Source organism: Gavia stellata, chromosome 2, assembly GCF_030936135.1.
Source record: "Gavia stellata isolate bGavSte3 chromosome 2, bGavSte3.hap2, whole genome shotgun sequence".
NCBI lineage: Eukaryota > Metazoa > Chordata > Aves > Gaviiformes > Gaviidae > Gavia > Gavia stellata.
In genome coordinates, this window is record NC_082595.1 from 58047293 (window position 1) to 58068709 (window position 21417).

At 38.5% G+C, this 21417-nt stretch overlaps 1 protein-coding gene across 1 annotated transcript in view; it reads left to right on the top strand.

Moving 5' to 3' along the window:
• The window catches only part of ROS1 (ROS proto-oncogene 1, receptor tyrosine kinase), a 73984-nt gene that overhangs the window by 5728 nt on the left and 46839 nt on the right, over positions 1-21417 (top strand). The window contains exons 5-19 of the mRNA XM_059835508.1: positions 2221-2281; positions 2965-3113; positions 4513-4651; positions 5142-5343; positions 6006-6082; positions 8435-8557; positions 9555-9739; positions 10916-11013; positions 11557-12068; positions 12693-12902; positions 13766-13876; positions 14391-14572; positions 15505-15696; positions 19282-19382; positions 20914-21128. Coding sequence (XP_059691491.1) covers positions 2221-2281; positions 2965-3113; positions 4513-4651; positions 5142-5343; positions 6006-6082; positions 8435-8557; positions 9555-9739; positions 10916-11013; positions 11557-12068; positions 12693-12902; positions 13766-13876; positions 14391-14572; positions 15505-15696; positions 19282-19382; positions 20914-21128 — 2557 coding nt within the window. The remainder of the gene's footprint in view (positions 1-2220; positions 2282-2964; positions 3114-4512; positions 4652-5141; positions 5344-6005; positions 6083-8434; positions 8558-9554; positions 9740-10915; positions 11014-11556; positions 12069-12692; positions 12903-13765; positions 13877-14390; positions 14573-15504; positions 15697-19281; positions 19383-20913; positions 21129-21417) is intronic.

Sequence of the window (21417 nt, forward strand, 5' to 3'; positions counted from 1 at the left end):
ACAGTGCCTTTCTGGGGCCCTTTTAGCATGAACATAGACTGTAGGATGGGATGGGGATGAGACAATTGCAGGATTGTGTTTGGGACTGTTGAGGCCTCAGTATTAAGGTTATACCCAGATGGGGGCAACACACTTCAAGCAGGTGATGGAGGAGTTGGAGGGAATCCCCAGTAGCACACAAACCCATTGGCAAGCTGGAAATCTGATTGAAAGGACTGATTTTTTTAATGCTTTCTAATCTGTGAAATTGTGACCATGATAAAGGTTTACAAATATGCTAGATGGTGGTTTTGGAGTGTAGGAACGGTCCAGGAAGTGACCAACTTACTTCTGTAAAAAGACAGAATTGGGGGGGGGGGGGGGGTGTTGTTGGTTTTGGGGTTTTTTTTGCTTGTCTGGCCACACAATATGCTGGTTAAATTCACTAACTCTGCAAGGGCTTTTGTGGGATTATCCTTCTACTGGATCAGCTGGGTGACTTGACTCCTTACCTGGTCAGGCGAGCACCAGGTCACTGCATGCAGAGGATCAGGTCATTGCAGTCTGCAGGGGAAAGGAGGGGGATTAAGAGTGGGACTTTTCCTTTGGCGTTGGCTCAGCTCTGTCATGTGACTACATCTTGGGACTGAAATCTGGTAGTATTGCTCCTGTTAGATATTTCCTCTCACCTAGGAACAGAGGAGTGCCACTGAATTCAGTGGGGATATTCACAAAAAAGGGCAGCAGAATCTGGCTCATACAAGGGCAGTTCTGATTGATGGAGAATATATGAGGATTTCTTGTTTTCAGGCAAAGTAGATAGCAAATGTCCCTCAAAATTTCTAAGGCTAGGCACTTTAGTAATCCTCCTACCTCAAGCAAAAATTGGATTGATAGTTGGGACAGAGATCAGAAGAAAGAAAAACATGACAAAAACCAAATGGTCAGAAATGTCTGTTAAAGGAAGCAGAAGGCAGTATGAATCAGCATGTAATCTGGGGACACCATCCCCTACAGACTAAAGAAATCGTGGTTGTAAATGAAAGCTCCGGTGTACAGTTGATAACTGATGTCTGCTAATACCTGGATCTTTGCCTGCTAATAGTCATGATAATTCACTTGGAAGTATCTTATTTCTCTGCATACAAAAACATCGGAAAAAACTTTTTAAGTGCTTGTACTTGGCACTGAATGCCTAGACGTGAGATAATATATTTAGGAATATACTGCTAAGCAAGTTTTTTAATCTGTCTCAGCTGCAACGTGTTGTCTGAAATAACATGCCTTATCAGTTTCCATAGAGAGCCGGAAGTGTATATCCTAGAATCATAGGAAGTGCAATTAAAAAAATTTGCTCACCTAACATAATTAATTGCTTCTAAATGATCTAAAGGTTAATTATCACTTGAAAGGTGGCTGCTGTATGAAGCAAGCTTCAAGATTTTACAGGCTGAATGAACTTGTGGGATAAAATGAGCCCAAATAAAATGCCTGTCTAGAAAAGCTCAAACCATCACTTCTCAAAATTTTTGGCTTTCCAGGAGAGTCAGTCTTGCATGTAATTTTTAAGCTCCTACCTGGAAAATGTTACTAACTCTTCTTAAGTTCTCTACCTATAAAGCAGGGTAACACTGTATCTATGTTCTCTACCTAAACTGAAAATTCTTAGGAGTTTCCTGTTCTTAGGATGCGAGTGTGGAAAATTCACTGCCTGCGGTATTTGTTATGTTTGCAGCTTGTAGACATGACCATACCAGAAGGAGTAACTACTAACAAGGAAGAGTGAATTAGGCATGGCTGCTCTGACAAATCACTTAATTTAAACTATTTTGAAAATTCACTGGAAGTACATTTGTAAGAATATGCCTCATTCATAGGAAATACATGAAGCAGGAAAGGGTGAAATCCAACATGTGGAACATATCATTAACAAGTTAAAACCCATTACTTCCTAACTCCATGGTTGTCACTGAAGTCTTTTTCCAACTTTAATGTAGCCCCATATTTGTGCTTTCCACAAAGGGACCGTGTGTAAGGAGGAAAACCCTAATTCAGTACCCAGTGAAGTGATGGAAAGGCTCTCGGGAAGCTCTTTGGAGTGAGTTTGTAGTACTGCCATTTTTTTAGAATGAATGTAATGATTTCCACAGGGTTTGTATGTATTTAAAATGTGCCTGCATAATTCTAGGAGGAAGTTAGCCTTTACACAAAACTAACCAGTGAGTTCTGTACCCTACACAGATGGTTTCCTGTAAGTTTGGCTGTAGCCGTGCAGAAGAGGCGTACGGAGTTGAAGCACAGAGTAAGTCTGAATAGAGTCCTGTGTCTGATTCACAGTCTGATAAATTCAATTTTAAGATTATAGTCTTGTTCTACTATCTGGATTTCTTTCAAAAAATAGGAATGTCTTGAGTGTTTTTATTTGTCAGAAAATTACCACTCTTTTTTCTTTTAACGAATACAATGATGTTAACTCTATCTTATAGTAAAACTCTTTTCCCTCCCTTTCATGGACATGAGACTTTTTAAATCCACTCTCAACTGTTTAAGATGATACTTTGTCAAGACTTGTCTGCTAGTTTGACATCATTGACAAAAGCTCCTGCAACTTACATGGGAACAATTGAACCAATACAGTGCTATTGAAATAGGCTCCTTGAAAATCTCTTCAGAAGTCTCCGATACCTTCTTTAGGTTTCTATTCAGTAAAATTTTACTACATACCTGTAACTAAAAGTGCGTTTACCCAAGTGCAGAGTTGTAGTCACATTTGCTGGCATTGAGCTTGGCCCAGTTCAGGCTTACCTATCAAACTGCGTTTAAAATGTCATGTGATTTATTCAGCAACATTTTCAATATATTCTTTCCTGTGTTTTTATTGGCTTCACAGCTTTCAGGTGTGTGGGGTAATAGGCTTTTACCCTTAAGGCCCAGAGATTGCCATGAAAAGTTTTTTCTTAGTGTTGTATTGTATTTTCCCCTCAGACTACTTGAACAAGCCTAGAGCACCATTTGCATCTACCATTGGAAGCCACAGTGTCGCATTGGGGTGGAAGCCAGCTAACATCTCTGGGGTGAAATATATTATCCAGTGGAAGTTTTATCAGCTCCCTGGAGACTGGAGGTACACAGAGGTAAAGAAGGACACTTCCTTTTACTTTGCAAGGAAATATGTTTTTGGTTTTATTTATAATCCAGTTCTGTTTCTCTGGAGGAAAAAAAGGGTAATTTATTAACAGAGTGTAATCATATCAAAAACCACATGAGAAAGTAATGACTAGATTTTGAAACAGAAGTGGCTGTAATTTACTGCTGAATGAAGTGGTTTCTTTATCTTTTTCTAGCAGTTGGCTAAGATTGGGAAAATATTTTGGGATTCTTAGTGTACTTACAGGGCACTGGTTGTGTTTGTCATCTCTGTTCTTCACTTTATTTTAGAAAAACACTGGATAATATGTTAGGCGCATGAACGAGGTTTACAAAATCATGAGTAGCATGGAGAAGCTGAGAAGTGGAAAATCATTCTCTGTTTCCTCCAACATAGGAACTAGGGACCTTGATGGAAACTAACAGGTAGAAGTTTCAAAACTAGCAAATTAAGGTATTTTCTTCAGAATGTGTAGTTAAAATGTTCATCTGCCTCCTGGCATGTATTAACATGTGGATGTTGAATTACTAAATTTAAACAACTAAATATTAAAATTAGTAAAATTACTAAATGGGGTTCAAAAAGTGATGGGGCAAATTAATGGAAGAAAAAATGGGGTTCTACTAAATGCAATCATTGCCATTGTTTCATGTTAAGCCATGCTTATAAAATGCCAAGGCTGAGGGTATTCGAGAGAAATATCACCGTAGGTTTTCTTTTTTTTTTTACCTTTCCCTAGAGAAAGTTTTTTGGTTCTTGTCAAAGGCGCAATACTTTTCTAGACAGACCTTTGTTCTGACTCAGTACAGTTGTGCTCATATTATGTTCTTTTGCGTCAACTATACACTTGTTATCTTGCCTCATCTCTATTGGACCAATTTACAGAGCATGGCAAGTTGGTGCCATAAATCAAAGGTAAAGATAATTTGCTAAGCAGGAAGTTCTTCTGAATTAATCATTAGTGAAATAATGGGGAACAATGACTTCAGAGCGTAAATATTTTAGGGTAACTAGAAGCCTTTAGATCTTAAACCTGTAGCGTATGTATCAGCAGTTTAAACTACGTTGCCCGTAATACGTTATTATTTTAGATTTTTTACCTTATTCTTCAAATTTACTATTATATTGCATCCATCCTTTCATCCATCCGCTCATTGTTTAGATTTGGTAGCGTGTTCTGAAGAAAAGAGAAGAGAAAAATTCTGCAAGGATGGAAAATCAAAGTCTATGCTGAAAATATCATCCAGAACTTCCTCTTATTTAAACTTAGGATGCTGCACTTTTGTATCCTGAAATATGTATGTTGTTTTGCCCTGATTAACACCCTACATAGTAGCTGCAGATGGAGGAAGAAAAAAACCGATTGTGTCTGTGCATTAATCTAGGTAGTATCAGAAACTTCATATACAGTCCAAGACCTTCAAGCCTTCACAGAATATGTGTTTCGAGTAGTTTGGATCATTACATCTCAGCTGCAGCTCCATTCTCCATCTAGTCCCAGTTACCGGACACGTGCTTTTGGAGGTAATGAATTGCACTATTAATTCCATCTTTCAGGACCATATCAGAAACATTTAGATACCCTTGTTATTTCTTTCACAGAAAATATTGATGCTTAATCTTCAGAATGATGTGTATGTTGTCTGTTGGGTAGCTGCAGAAGACCAAACTAAAATACTACAGGCTCTTTTTGTTTGAACTAGAAGATTCAGGGCTGCTTCCTGCTTTTAGTTTTAAAAAGGTGCACAGAAAAGTACATACATGATCAAAATTGTGAGGTTGCGTTGGATACTTTTGTGCATAATTGTGCACGTTAACTTTTTGACTGAAATACACACACATTTTTCTGGACACTAAAAAAAGTCAACCATTGCTGAAATTTTATGCTGTCCCTAATCTTATTTATTAGTATAAATGAATTAACAGGTATGAAACCTAAAAATGTACCTAAAAAAAGAAATAACATTCATGTCTTAAATGCCATCCCAGACTCAGTTATTTCTGTCTCTTGCAGCTCCTGCGACAGCTCCTGTCATTAAAGATATTCAGAGTTCAAGTCCAAACACTGTTGAAGTTAGTTGGTCTCCACCACTTTTTCCCAATGGATTGATTGTTGGATATAACTTGCTCCTGACCAGTGAGAATCATGAACTGTTGACATCCTCAAGAGGGCATAGCTTTCAGTTCTACTCCACCTTCCCAAACAACACTTACAGGTATGAAGAGAAAAGATAACCAACATGGCCAAACATGCTATAGCACTTCTTGCCCAGATGGTACAGGATATGCCTAAATACCACTTCTGCACAATTATGCTGTTTACTTGTGTTCTACTTGTGAAAGGTACCTTCCTTGAGATAATGGAATTATTCCAGATGAGCTGGCTGCTTATGTGGAAATCGGATGGGGAGGAAGGAAAGGCAATTTGATATAGGGCCAGCCTGCTGCATTTTCTTAGCTGCTGTTTTTCACTTTTTAAGCTTGTGTGGCATGTTTTCAATATATTCAGGGTATGATAGAGCAGTCCTCTCTTGTCTTTTAAGCATCTGGAAAAATTCCTTCATTTTTATTAAACACAAAGGCCTGCATTCTGCTTGCACTGGTAAATAGAGATCTTACTTTGAAATGAAATTGAGTTGCTCTTCTGAGTCTGAAAGCCCGTTTTGAATTTCAATTTAGAAGATTCTGTTGTCCCAGCTTTGGGGAATTCAGAATCTGGTTGGTTTTATTTTTATTATACATTTCCCAAAGCATTATATCTAAATGAGCATTTTCCAAAAGTCAAGCACTTCTGTAGCAGCTGCTGGGTAAAAAGTTTCTCAGGCAACCTATCAAAAGAAACCTGCAAACCAAAACCTGTCTCTTTGGTTTACCATAGGTTCAGCATTGTGGCGGTTAATGAGGTTGGTGCTGGACCCCCTGCCGAAGCCAACATTACCACCCCAGAATCCAAAGGTACAAGGTAGCAGAGTCCTTATTGCTGTCTGCTCCTGGGGACAAAGTCACGTTCGCTGGGCTGCCATGTGCCTGGCAGAAGAGAATAATACTTAGACTGTAAACAGTGCATGACAAGGAATTGTACACTGAGGAGTCAACAGCATATCAGAGAGAGTCCTGTTCTATAGCTGTAGACATTATTGGGCTACACAGCATGGTAATAACCTGAAATGCTGGTAGGCCAAACAAATTTTGCCTGTGTTATATTATGGATGAAAAACACCTCAGTGGTCTGAGGCAGCAACTGAGAGGACATACTTTCATTTTCTAGATGAGATTTTAACAGCTGACAAACAAATGTATTTCTTCTAATAATATTACATAGTTAATATGAAACTCTTCTGTCTAAACATCCTCAGTTATCTCATGCCAAAGATGTGAAATCATATCATTTTTTGTTGCTTTTTCATGGCTGTATTCATTTTACTATATTAACTAATTAATAATGAAAGTAATGGTACACTATAAGTATCACTCAAAGAATTGCAGAAATATTAATTAATTGTCAGAGAAAGGTACATGTTGAGATAGAGCACAAGTGAGAATGAAATCAATGTTACGAAAATGTATCTTTAGAAAAGAAAACAAAATACAGTCTCCTCCTCCTGGAGAAATCCCGTTGTCAAACACCTGGAAACTCTTCAACTCTAACAAACACTTCAAGTCTGTCTCTGAATCCCCAGTCTTTTGCTATTGGTTGGAGAAATTGAGCTTATAGCTTTTCTAGTGCTTTTTAAAATATGACTTCTTTTCTTTGTAATAGCTCAGACACACTGACATGTCCTTGTCTGGAAACTCTGCAGAGGTTTGCTCTAGGGTTGGCTGACCCTGAGCCATAAACATTTATACCATTTGTAAAATGTCCAGACCGGGACATCTGACTGTTCATTAAGTCAAGCCAATTACCAAGCAATTAATTTAAGGTTGAAAACAAACAACCAACCCTACCCCCCAAAAAATCACCTTCTGGGCGTGGGGAACTATCCCACCTCCCCTTACTAGTCACCAGATAAAACTTCAGTTGACTCCCATGAATTGCACTGGCACACACTTTCTCTCTGTGCTAACATGAACAGAAGCAACCCTTCCTCATGTATCACGTTCAGAAATGGTGTTACTGCATGAGGTACTGAGCTGTGTAGATCTGAGCCCTGAGAATAGTCAGGGAAAGAATCTGATCTCTGGGCTAGATTGTGAGAAATGTCACTGGAAAAGAGATAACGAGGTGATATTGGTCTCTTGCACTCTGCTCTGGAGAGACCATTACTGAAATGACTCTCGGTGTGTGCATCATGCAAGAAATGCATGCAGCTCAATCTATGCACATTATCTGGGAATGAATTAAGATGGCATTTGATCACAGTCTCGTGATACCCATAGAGGAAATGATATCTGATAGCAGACAGCTGTTTAAACCAGAGGGGGAAAAAAAAAGGAAAGATTGTTTGGAAACTGAAATTAGCCAAAACCAGACTCGAAATAATGCACCACTTTTTAACATGAAGGTAACTACCTTGTGAATCAATTTAGCAGGGAATGTGCAAGATTTTCAGGGATCTGCAGATTCAGAAGCAAGGCTAGCTATCTTTCCCAGAACTATGCATGGCCCAGACAGAAGGTATGGATTTGCTGCAGAGGTTTTGATGTAAGTTACTTGGGCCTGTATAAGCACAAAGTCAGCTTATGTGACCAAAGCTCTCCTTCTTGGCTTTAAAATCTGTGACTTTATTAAAAAAAAACCCCATATTTTAAATTTATCAACTTTGAAGAAGCTAATATCTTTATCTGTGAAAACTACCTGTTTCTTGAAAAAATCACTGGTCAGCATGATGATATACATGAAATAAACATACTTTCTTTGCTTTTCCCCAGCTCTGTGTGATATTTTAGTTTGACTGGGCTTTTCAAAGAGGCCCGGGGGGGTAAATATCCCACTTCCGCTGGATCTCAGAGTGACATGGATGTCTTAGTGCCTGTGTTTCCTTGGGTGTCCGTAGGGCCTCATTTGCTCCAGCTTACTTTCCCTCACTAGGGACTCACTACTGTGACAGGGAAGGATGGTATAAAATTCTCGTGGTGCGTTCTCACCCTGGATGAGCAGCCAGAAGGCACTGTAATGAATAACTCCATCCACTTTCAACACTCAAAGAATTTAAGTTGTAGTCAGTCATTGCTAGTGTAAAAATATGTAAGACATGTATATATGTGTGTGCATGTGTATATGCATGTCTATTAATGATGTATCTGAGTTAGCAACATTCTTCTCTGTGCTGCAGTCATCTATCTTAATTCTGAATTTCTGTTTGTTAGTTAAGAAAAAAGCAACATGGCTCTTCCTATCCAGAAACCAGTCTTTAAGGAAGAGATACACAGAACATTTCCTCGAAGCAGCCCAGTGCCTGCAAAATGGTATTATACACCACAATATTACAGGTAAAATCAGATCGGGCTCCTCCTTTTCTCTCAAGTATGATTTAGACACCTGTGTTCACCAAGGATAGAATACACCTCACCTAGCCTGAGACAGTATCTAGCCTCCCTTTATAGTCAATGAGGAGAAACAGGAACTTTCAGGACATGATTTGACCTATTTGAAATGATTGTTCCCCCAGTGCAACCTTTCTTCCACTGGATCTAGGCAGCTACTTCAGAGCTGGGCTTTTACATAGTAGGTATCTAAATTGAGGTAAGATGAGGCCAAAGCAGATGTTTTCCTATGATTAATGACTGTATTTTCTCAACATGAATATGGGGAAGTGATGTGGTTCAAACTTAAGAATTAAATAATATGAAGTGTCAAATGATACTGGCTGAAGAGTATGCTAGTGTGTTACCTAGTCTGGGGCACAGAGCTCTATAATGAGGCATTTAGTAGCCTAAGTCACCAGACAACCATGTTATCTCAAACTGTCATTCTAATGTTTCTTATCTACACTGGTGCTGTATTTGGTCCTTAGAGACTGTGTGGAAATCTGAGTTTATCTACTGAAGTTCATAGATCCACAAAGGCACCAGAGAACGAATGTTGCCCCTGACTAAATACCCTTCGATAGTACAGGGGTAGCACGGATAATGTCTAGCTTGAATTCTAGAGTGAATGGTGCTTGATGAGGAGATGCCAATTGCATCTGTTTGCCCTGGAGAAGGGCAGTCAGTGTCAGTTGGTTTGCATGTTGCATATCCTCTTTTTGTCTGATTACCTTTCTGAAGGGCAATTGTCTAGAATAATGTCACTTACATAGCAAATGGGAAAGTTCCCTTATTATCTGAAAGAAGACTAGAAGTGGAGGAGAAAAACCAGTTAACTTTTCTCCAATGATGTTGGATTGCAGATTGAAAAATACTTCTTTTTAAGGCAGGTAGAAAAGTAACTGAAAAACTGAAACTTACTTCTTATATTATATGTATGCACATATCTTTCCATTTTTAGGAATTTCTGTGAATGTTTATCAGCAAGTTGTCTATTTTTCTGAGGGGAATTCCATCTGGGTGAAAGGAGCTGCAAATATGTCTGATGCGTCTGACCTAATGCTCTTTTATGCCGGCTGGGGGTATATTACATCCATCTCAGTCGACTGGCTTTACCAGAGGATATACTTTATCATGAATGAAAAGGTAGTGCTCTAGGGCTTAATTAATTTCTTATTTCATTTGAACCATTACTGTGATTTATTTTACATGAGAAAATCTGTTTTATATCTAGATATGCATGCACAAAATATAATTATAGAGATAGATTTTTTACTTTAATAATATTCATATATTTCAGAGTTTTAAAAAAGAAGAAAGGCTGGAATATCAGGTCATATTTAAAACAAACAGGCTATATGGAGCTCTGTCTCCTTGTCTTATTTTTCTCCTTAGGACGTAAAAAGCTTTGGTTTTAACTGCTTTGTTTTTGAGACTGACTTCACACCCACCTCATACCCAATATAAGCAACTTTTTTTCTGTTACTTCATTGTCCATCTAGGCTGTTTGGTTCCTATTCTGCCTCAGGAAAGTGGTCAGATAACTAGTTAGTGATTATAATACCTTTCATAATTGGCAAAAGATATTCAAGAGGGAAACTGTTTCATACCAGTGATGACAGCTCAGATTACAACTGTTTCAACTTGAAGTAAAAATGTAGATGGCAAACCTGCTCTTGATTCCCTACTCATAAAACAGCAATTACGCTAATGGTCAGACTTTGCACGTACCTTTGTAGTCCTCTAATGCACAAAGGACTAGAAAGTTGCCCTAAATGGTTAGTGGGGGATTTTTTAATTCGTTTTTTTTGCAATCCTCTTGTCATGTCTAATTTTTCACTTACTGCTTAGGGAACAGGAAGCAGGAAAAGCAGTAGTGATAAAAAGATAAAAATGAGCTGTAGATGAAAAGGCTGATGGGAGGGATTTCTGAATCTACTGCAGGTTAGAGAAGTCCCATGGTATTGCTCCCAGCGTCAGCAAAGCACTTCCTTCTCTCTTTTCCCTTCCCTGCTGGATTGTTTTCAAAATACAGTTTGCCTATACCTCCCAAATTGGGCTTTTCCCTCCAGCTTAGAGGTAGGAATTTAAGAGGATGATGGCTGACAGGCCGCTCTTTCAGGGTAAGTTGTCATGAAAGCATTCGTACTTGTATACAAGTGTTACACTCAGGTGACTGACAAGTCAGGAGCTCATAAGGACCTAGGATTGTGAGAGAGGTGTTTCATTGTCTGGTTCCCCTGAAGGAATCTCAGGTCATCTTGTTTGCTCTTCAGCAAATGCCCTATGAATGCATCACCAGTTTTTCTTCTCATTCCCCAGATACATGTCTGCCATTTAGAGAACTGCACGGCAGCTGAAGACATCACTCTTCTTTATGTGACATCCCCTAGGAAGGTTATAGCTGATCCCTATAACGGGTAAGTGTCCTCCTTTGAGCACTTGGTGTCAAAGGTGCTATAAGGCTCCTCTCTAATTTTCTTCACTTCATTAGTCATCTAGGTTCCTGTTTCAAACTCTTGTCTTACCAAAACAAAAGTGCAATTGGCAACAAATAACAAACTACAAAACAATTGGAACAAGAGTGATACCATGCAGTGTTGTTTTCTGCATTTTCTTCCCTAGAGTGTTAGTAGAGGAGATAAAGTATTTCCAATGCAGAAATTTGGTTTTCAGACATTCAGTTATTCACATTATGAATACAAAGCTCTATGCATTTTAAATGTCCATGCTTAACACTTGAGGTATTATGGAAGAATATTGTCCAATAATCTGCCAGCCAAATCCCCAGAAGGTAAAAAGTGATGTGTTTAATTCTCCCAGGATGTATATCAATAGCGCCAAAAGCATCTTCCTATTGTCTGTGCAAAGACAGGCACATCTCTGAGCTGTTAAAATATTTGTGACTCATCTACAGAGTTCTTGCACTGTAGTTATTTGGGTCTATTTTTCTCCATGACCAGCTATATTTTCTGTCTTCTGGAGGATGGCATATACAGAGCAAACCTTCCACTTTTTCCTGGCACTACTTCCACAGCTTCACTGGTAGTGAAATCCAGTGCTCTGAGGGATTTCATGATCAACTTCCAATCTAAGAGACTTATTTTCTTCAACAAAACAGAACAGGCCTTTGTGTCAGGTTTTCTTGATGGTTCAGAATTTCACACACTACGATCACACGTGCCACTTAATGACATGGAGAGCTTTGTTTATGAGGATAACATGTTTACTGTCACAGATGGCTGGGCAGTTTTTCATGAGGAGATCTCTCCAGTGGGGAGTTCTAGCTTCAATGAATATGTTGTGGATTGCAATTTGGCGTATCCAGAGTATTTTGGCTTTGGCAACTTGCTTTTCTATGGGGCATCAACTCAGCCTTTTCCTTTACCAACTTCTCCTCGGCTTGTCATGGCACTATTTGGATTGGACCAAGCTGTGATCACCTGGAGACCACCTGAACCCGCTATTGGAACTAGTAAGTTCAGTTGTTTCTTCCTGAAAGTCCACTCCTTTTCTTTCTAGATGAATAACTTCCTGGTTTCCCTTTTCCTGATGCTGGGCTTTAGTGACTTCAGTAGCCGAACCTGCTAAAGGATGTGAAATTACCTCAGTTTGAAAAATTTAACCCAAGATTTGCCAGTAAAATAGCTGAATTTTCTGACTAAATTAATATGAGTTTACATTGGTAAGTCATTTGTCATCTGCAAGGAATTTTAAGCAAGGGTCCATCTTAAGTATGGTATGGAGTACCAGTAATGTTGGTTGCTGATATCACACAGAAAATGCATACCAGCAATGTAATGACTTTTGATCAGTGTCTGTACTATGGTCTCTATCCTCTGTGTCTTTGAACAGCAGAAAATTACCTGGTTGGAGAAAATTTTGGTTATTCCAACTTCATTCTTCATGGGGGATTGAACCACACTACTCTTGGCTGGTCCTAGAGCCGGAGAGTGTAAATTTTTAATTTATCCCTTTCCTAATTCCCCTGATACTGGCATTTTTGAAATGAGTCTCCAACGTACAGTTTTCTCAAAGAATGTGTGTCATCTGTTACAGCCATCTACTCTGTAATAACATGATTGTTTGCATCTCACAGGTCTATCTGCTTGGCAGAACTGGACCTATGATGTGAAAGTGTCATCTCAACATCTATCTGAGGAATGGGTTGTCTCAAATGTTAGTAACACTAGGTTTACAGTGAAGGAGCTGGCCAGCTTCACAGCATATGAAGTGTCAGTCAGAGCTGTGTCTCCTGCTGGTGGAGGGCCGTGGTCGGAGTCATTTAGAGGCACAACTTTAGAAGAAGGTGAGAATTGCTTTGTCACCCAGGAAAAATGAAGAATGAGTTATGCATACAGCTTTCTGCCTGGTGAGGCCCAGGCTTCAGGCAAAGACTGCAAAATGAGGGGCACGAAAAGGATTGGTTTAGAAACATTAAAGAATATAGGATAAGTAAATTTGCTTTTAGTTAAAGTAGTAAGAGTCTCAACTACAATAATGGTATTATGTATTTATTATTACTACTTATATATATTTTTCTAATGCAAATATACTATCAAACACATTATTTGATACGCTATCAAATGAACCGGTATGAGAGGTGTTATTCCTTTCCTGTGGTCTGCAAAGCACTTTCTATGATGAAGTGGTTTTAGCAGTGCCTTGGGGGTTAATGACAGTTTATGGGTAAGTGCAGGCTCAGTAAAAGCTGAAAATCCTTGGTTTGAGCATAGATAATGGGTGAAATGGATGTGTGCACAATATCTGAGATTTGTAGATCTTTGGAATGTTTTCTGAATCCTAATTCACCCATAATAACCTATGTCTGAGAAGAAAATAACTTTCAACTTAAGGCACTGGACTGGCACTTGAGATTAGGGGTGGCTTTTGCCTGACTTCAGTAAGGCCAGGTCCAAACCCACAGTGGTTTTTAGGCATCTAACAGGGTTCCAAATTGCCTTATTGTTCTGGATTTAAACCTGCCCTGAATCTCTGAGTTTCTCAAATTATGATATTTTCATGCCTTTATTCGTTGTCCATTATTCCTTAGGGCAGGGGCAGCTTTAACTGTGCTTCTGTAACTTTCCAGAAACAGGAATTTCTGGTATTGAAATATTTTACATTAATTGTGTGTTGGTGTGCACAACTGCAGTTTTCTTTCTTTATCAGCTGAAGAGGAACCATATATGTTGGCAGTGGGGGCTAAAGGGCTCTGGAAGCAGCGGTTAGATAGCTACGGGCCAGGAGAACTCCTCTATCCTCATATAAGAAATATTTCAGGTAAATACTAAACAAACTGCATGCTGCTGCTACAGACTTGTGGGCATTTATTAGCTCTCCATAAATTTAATCAACAGAATTGAAAGACAAGAGCTTTCATTGCAGCAGTCTAGACTTGAATGCAGTGCAGTGCAGTGGAGCAGCTTCACTGAACCAAGCCTTTGTGTCCATCCTCTTTCTTGTACTTTATGGACCAAATTAATCCTTAGTGAAACCCTACTGACATCATCACAGTTACAGCAGAGCTAAAATCAGCTCTCTGAACTAGATAGTTCTGCCTCCAGCATCCCAATATATGTCATATATTTATAATCATCAGGGCTATATATGTACTATATATGTACTTTGTATTCCTATAAGGAAGTATCTATCTTCATGTTAACTGAGCCTAACTGTTCATTTGTATTGATTTTTAAAAAACTGAAATGTCTGGCTACTTTTTATTCTTTAAAAAAATATGGGGTTTTATTTACATGTTTGTGAAATGCTGAATATCTTCCCTTTTTTCTTCAAGACCTCGACTGGTATAATGACACTCTTTATTGGATTAATTCCATGGGAGAAGTTCAGACCTGGTCATTGAACAAAAGAGGCGGTACCACTGAGAATACTTATGTATCTGACATCAGAAATGCAAGGGTGTTGGCCTTTGATTGGTTGGGTCAGTGCTTGTACTGGGCTGGCAAAGCAAATATGGTAGGTATAGTTGCACTTCTCAGAAGAAAAAAACCCCTAAATTCAATAAGAAAGAATGTAAAACAGTATTTGGGAAGATAATCCTTACTTCTTGCAACCTGAGATGCATTTGGACCTTTGCTATTATAGTGTAGAACAAGGAGGCCTTTCTTCCCTTGTGTGATTTTCTAGAGTTATACAAAAGTTTGGGGTAAAAAGTTCACTAATATTCACTAATGCAGGATACTGAACTACAGGTGCAAAACAAGCAAATCAAACATGCTATCAACAGTTTTGTTGGATTCAACATTGTAAAAATAAGTGAAGATAATGAAAATGGAGGCTGCCAAGTTGATCTCAGCAAATTTGACACAATTTGTTTACACAGAGATTTTCAAGATTGGCCTCTGTGCTGTGATATTTTGCAGATCACTGCAGATAAAGAAATAATTACAATTGCACTTCGTACACTCTCATATCAGGAACATTGATGTGAATTATTTAAAAGGTATCTGACTTCAAAACTGCAGTGCTAATTTATGCAGTGCTGTCAAATTATGCCTTTCATTTCTTCTAAGTGCAAAGTCAGAAGCTGTTTTAAAAACTGGAGCTAGAAGGCCAGATTTCACACTGCCTTGCACCCTCATTTACACTTGTGAATAGTGAATATGAAGTGAGTGAGAAACTCTGTCAGACAGAAGGCTGCCAAAACTGGGAAAGCCAAGGGGAAGAGACGTTTCAGCTTTTTCTTTTGTTACTTTCTGGCAAATATTAACTAATAATTTTGCCTTATTCTTCATCCTTATACTTCGAACTCAAAAGGTTTAGGCTTTGAAAGCCTAAGGCTTGCATAAGCTTCTGCTAAACAGCTGTGGAAAGGTCACTTATGTATACTCAATTGATCATGGCTGATGATGTAGATGTGATGCTAAAAGCCATTCTTTTGTCCCTAGATCTACAGAAAATCAGTACTGGGAGACCATATGGATATTGTGGCTCATGCTGTGTTCCTAGTGAAGGATCTAGTAGTGGATTCAGTAAATGGCTATTTGTATTGGGCCACAATGTACTCAGTGGAGAGTGCAAGACTGAATGGAGATGAGTATCTTATGTTACAAGAGCAGCTACAGTTTTCTGGTAAACAGGTGACTGATTTTTTTTTTTTTATTGGGGGTGTGTTTTAGTGGTTAGATCTTTTGAATATAGTCATTGTTCATGGTTGTCAATATCACTGTGCTGTGACCAGAAAAATAACATGCCTTTCCTGCAATATTGTCATACCATTTTGAGAACAGGGTAAGAATTAAATCATGTAATAGCTGTACTGAAACTCTGGCCTATAATTCTAAAGTCAGACCCTTGCAACAAAATGTGACATTAAAGATGTCCTTATAGTTGTAATAGTGCTCCTTCCCATAAGTGAAAGGTACTTGCTTTTTCCAAATGGTTTAAGTCTAGTGGTCACTTCTGGCTTTCCCATCAAAATACGGAGCAGGAGCTCCACAGCACCCTGCCTCCTCTGTGATGTTCCCCACCTCACAGGTTCTGACAGGGCCATTTTTGGGGCTAGACACTTGCCAGGGACACCAGAGTGGCACTTCAGGCTGCAGAGGTGCTGCTGCAGAGACAGCCTTTGCCTGTGCTGATGAGAGGGGGAGTTGGAAACTGGTGCCATGCTTGTCCTTGCTTCCTCCCCTCCCCTCCCCTCCCCTCCCCTCCTTTCCCAAATTATCATTTGGAAAGGCCAGCTGATCTCACAGGTCCCTGTTATGTTCATGAGGGTTTGGGGAGGAGAGGGAAAGCTGGTTCTGGTGTGGCACCTGCTATGCTTGTAAACCTAAATACAGAAGAACTGAAAAACTTTTGCCACATGTAGCGAGAAATGTTGGTGCTGCAAAGGGTCACTGTATTTTCCACACCTCTCCACGGAAGCTGGCTGGTGTGGACTGTCTTCATGGGAAGATATATGATGTCCAAGCTCGACAGCATGCTTACCCTTATCACATATCTTCTGGGTGATCTGTTGCAAAGGATTGACAATTTGCAGTTTATTCTAAGCTGTGAACATCACCTTCCTTGCCCTTCTCTTTTGATTCACTACCTGTTTCTCTGAGTTGCCTCTTGCTAACCTTAAATTTCTTGTTCTTGTTTTCAAGAACCTTGGCAGCAATAAGACTGCTTGTCTGCTCCTGTCATTTTTTTTCCACACCTTTCTCTATGTTAGCGATACCAGCCTTCAACCATCCACTTATTCACACCTCCTACAAACAAACATCTCCTCTCCTGCTTCCCTGCTGGCCCTAATCTATGCACTGACTTCCTGTACTCAGCCTCCTGCCGTGATGCATACAGGAAAAAAGCCAAGTAAAAATGTCTAGATTGAGAAATGGACAGTTATAGCTGACAGGTGTTTGTTTATTGAAATAAAACCCAAAATAAACTCATCAGGAAAAAAAGGGCAGTACAACATTCTTTAATGGTGGAATTATCGAGCTGGTCATTACTGTCCCATATAAAGATGCAGATATGTGTTTGCACAAGTAATAATATGTATCTTCCTTGCACAATGGAGTCCTTTATCCTGAAAAGAGTACCTCTTACCTCAATATTAAAACACAGATGTAATAGTTAATTGCTGTTATCCAACATTTAGTGCATGTTCTCTACATAACTGGTTCTTACTGGTATTTACTAGCTGTTTTTCTAATGAAGAATTGCTCTTCAGCTGGTCAGTACAGGATCTTCAGCAGTATATAGCTGTATGTCCTTTTAGCTTGAAATCTGAGTGATAGGAATAGAAGAGACTACTAGGGAGATGACAGGTTTCCTAAACAAATATGAAGGCAGAGCTTTGAAAGTCTAATTTCTTTGGCAGGAACTAGATCCTTTTATGACAATTATTTTGTTTTCCAAACAGTTGTTTAGCTTAGCTGGTGCATATTGGTATAGCTTGATTGATTTTGGCAGAGCTACTCTGATTTATTCCATCTTAGGTTCTGGCACAGAATTTCCAAAGCACTTAGTAAGTTGTTTACACTGTACAATATGCCTGGGACAAAAGTAATTTATAGGAGAGCAGCAAAGTGCGTTATATGCAGGAGGGGCCAGGACCCTCTAGGTGTGGTCTTGTAATATTTCTAGTCAAGAGGAATTTCAAGTAGCTAAATTTATGTTGTGTCTTATGATGTTGAGTTACATTGCATGGTCACAACTACATATCGTGTCCAGAGACTGATACCTCTCATGAAATGGAAAAAGTTTGTCTATTTTTGAAGCATAACGAAAGGGAGGTGTTAAGTTACTGCCTAACTCCTGAATACGAATAGTACAAATACTTCTTTGCCTTTTATTAATGGAGATACAGGGATCAGGAGAAAGAAGATGAGCACATCTATGGGAAAATGTAATAGTTTCAGAAAAAAAGTGGGGCAAGGAAAGAAGACCCAAACGTTTAAAAAAGCCAGGTAGATTCAGGAAGATGTAATTTGGTGTTGAGCATGGGAGGGAGAATAGGTAAACGGGATAAAATATAACATGGTTGACTAAATATGCACTCAGGCACATACATACTGTGAGATATTTTTAACAGGAAAACCTACAGGAGCAATCATTCAAACTTTGATTTTTCTGACATACAATGTCAACAGAAATATGTCAAGAATGTGATTACATAAGGACCAACAGACAACTAAGTGATATGGCATTTGCTTTCCTGTCATCATCTTCTGCAGTTTATTAATGAAGAGTTTAAAAAAAAAAGGCTGCTCCACTTACACCCATAATGGAAATTTAAGCTCATAAAAGAATAGCTACAACTAGTGTTTGGATAAGAAGTTTGAGAGCTGCTGGAAAACATGTTCAGAGAGACCCCTAACAACTTGTAAGCTGTGCTAATGACATGACATAGACTGAACTCGATAACATTTAGCAGACTAATTTGTGGAAGAAAATTCTTTGTTATTCACAGAACAGATTATTAGATGTCTGATTTCTATTATCGTTGCATATGGTATTGAATCTGTTGTTTACAGCAAAAGCAAGAAAGCTATATTTTGAATATTAGATCCTATTAAAAATAAACAAAAAATCTTGCACCTAGCTTAAATGAAGATGAAATATTGATGTAATGAACAGGAAGATTGTTTCACGCCCCTTTTATTTAATAAAAAATGATTTGCCAAAATGTAAAGATTTTAATTTCCTGCTTAACCAAATACATCAATAAAAATGTTGCATGTGTTTTCCATAAATAATGCAACACACTAAATATTGTATGCATAAAATCAAAGCTAGAAAACAAAGACAAAAGATCTGAAATAGTTCATTCAAAAGGTGATTCTGACTTTCAGACTGGATATCAACCACCTGTTTCAGCCAAAGGATGCTAAAATACCAGAGGTATTCTGGAAATTTTGATAGGTAGTTCCACTAATCACTTGATACACTATTGCCATCATATCTGAAGTACTCAGATACTCCAGGGATGAACACTGTGACAGGTGCTCATAAAATGCAATCTAGAAAATCATCAGCTGCTATAAATAGGTGTCCACCAAGGACCTGATTATTTTCTAGTGCTACCTCTTTTTGTGTTAGAATAAACATTCATGTTATTTTTGCCAATAAAGAGCTATTCATGATGTTGTCTTGAAAACAGTTATTCCTAAGGGTTTTTACCTTAGAAGTGAAGGTGTGTTCAGATTGCCATTTAGACTTTTTTTTTTTCTTAGGTGGTTGGTTTAACTTTGGATCTCACTTACGGTTTTCTTTACTGGCTTGTGCAAGACAGTCTATGCCTAAACCTATACAGAGTTTCTCTTTGCAAAGAAAGGTAAGTAAATGAGAGGTAAGAAAGTCTGTATTTTCTAGTTTTTGTGATACTCTTTAGAAATGACTTTTGTCCAATGCTGGGCACACTAGTTACTGATTTAACAATAAACAAAAAGAAGAGCTGATGATCACAGCTAGCTGATGGCAAGCTACATGTTGAGATGGTTGTTAACATGATTTTACTGCGAGAGAAACACAGTATGGGAGCTCAACTGAACTGAGGTCATGCTCATCAATTTTTAGACTTAGCTTTAGCAAATAATCACCATTTATTGTCTATTTTATCTTGGCGTTTACAACACCTGGCAGTTTTCAACTGCCTAGAGCTGTAACTTGGTCATCTTGCACGGAGCTTAGGACTTGAACTGACACCACTTTCTCACCTGAGCAATCAGTACTCAGCAGGCTTTTCTCTTGATCATCCTGAGCATGAAATGGCTGCATTATTCCTGAAAGGCAAAGTTTAAATAAACTGGAAAAAAAGTTTAAAAACTGTTTAAAACAAAACCGTGTTTATGGGTCAGCTTGAATATATACTAAGACATTGAGAAAAATGGTAATTTGTTCTGTAAGTGCCAAGTGCATGATGAGTGGTAGCTCACGAAACTGCATTTTTGCTCCTTTTCATATGGGGAGTGCCATTTTTTTCCCAAGCATCAGATTAAACTTCTTAAACTTAATTGAACAGTATCTGTATTTACATGTGCTCATAATGTTGCAGGCTGACTTTGTGTGGAATCAGCTGAATTTTCTGACTGATTTTACAAAATATGTTGATTAGTTTTAGCCAGAACATGCAGCTCCATTGTGAACCAATTGGCAGCCATAAATCATTGTCCCTGGAATGCCAGAATAAAGTGATTAGAAGTAATCCATCCTAATGGACCTGATGGTGTGTCAAAGCTTTTCCAAATTTGTTTTGGATAGCATGTGTCTAAGCTAAAAGACATTTCTGAGATGGCAAAATGATGCCTCTTACAACATTTTCAATCTCTTACCCAGAAGATAAATTGGGACCAAAAGAGGCCTGTAAGTTTTGACACAGAAGAAACAAGACAGATTAAATCACCAGTAATCCCAGTGGAGGAAGGTGTTAATGGAGTTTAATAAATAATGAAAGGTTTTTGAGGAAACTAGCAGGGTCAAATTCATCTGGGGACTGGCTCTAATGAAGTAGAATGAATCTCATGCTGTGAAGTAGTCTCCACTGTTTCAGTGGAATTGTTGAGAGAAGGTGGGCTGATTTTTCAAAAGACTCAATTTTCTACATTCATGCATCAGAGTATTAAGCAATTCTATAATTGTCTTCTAATGAAATCAAGGGAATGAAGGCTTTTTTTTGCAGGTGCTCCTGCAGTGTGCCATTCTGAAACGTGTTCTGCTTTAGAGAACTTAAATAAAACTTTTTGAATTGTTTTCCTGCCTCTTACATGAGTATTAAGAAAAACTTATTGATGTGTCAAACATTGCATAAATCTTGTTCTCTCTACACGTGTGTTTTCAGTTTGCTAATACCATATGTGTTTTCACAGTTGTGGTAATGCCATCATCACAGAATTTGCAGCATGGAGTATTTCAGGAATATCTCAGGGTGCACTGGAGTACTACAGTGGTCGTCTGTTCTGGATTAATAGTCTTCAGTTCATTACAACCCAGGAAGTCAATCAGAGCCTTAGTGTTCCCTTCTCACAACCAGCAGAGTTTGCAGCCTTTACCCTTGTTCACACATCACTTAAACCTTTGCCAGGTACATTATTTTCTTTATCTAAACCCCTCAATAAAGGTATTCTCTGTCAGCCTGTAATTCTTAATTCCTGAAATTCTTTAGTGATTTGACAAAAGATAAGAACAACAGCAACTTATTAATAAATATATCAGGCTATACCTGGATAATGTGCGATTATAAAAGCTGATGGGTATGGCTAAAAAGAACACATGGTGTTGTTATTCATTGTTTCTATCTAATGACAGCTTACAGGATTTTCCATAGTACTCTGATGTTTTAAGTCAGGTTTGAAAAGTCTACCTATTGCTCA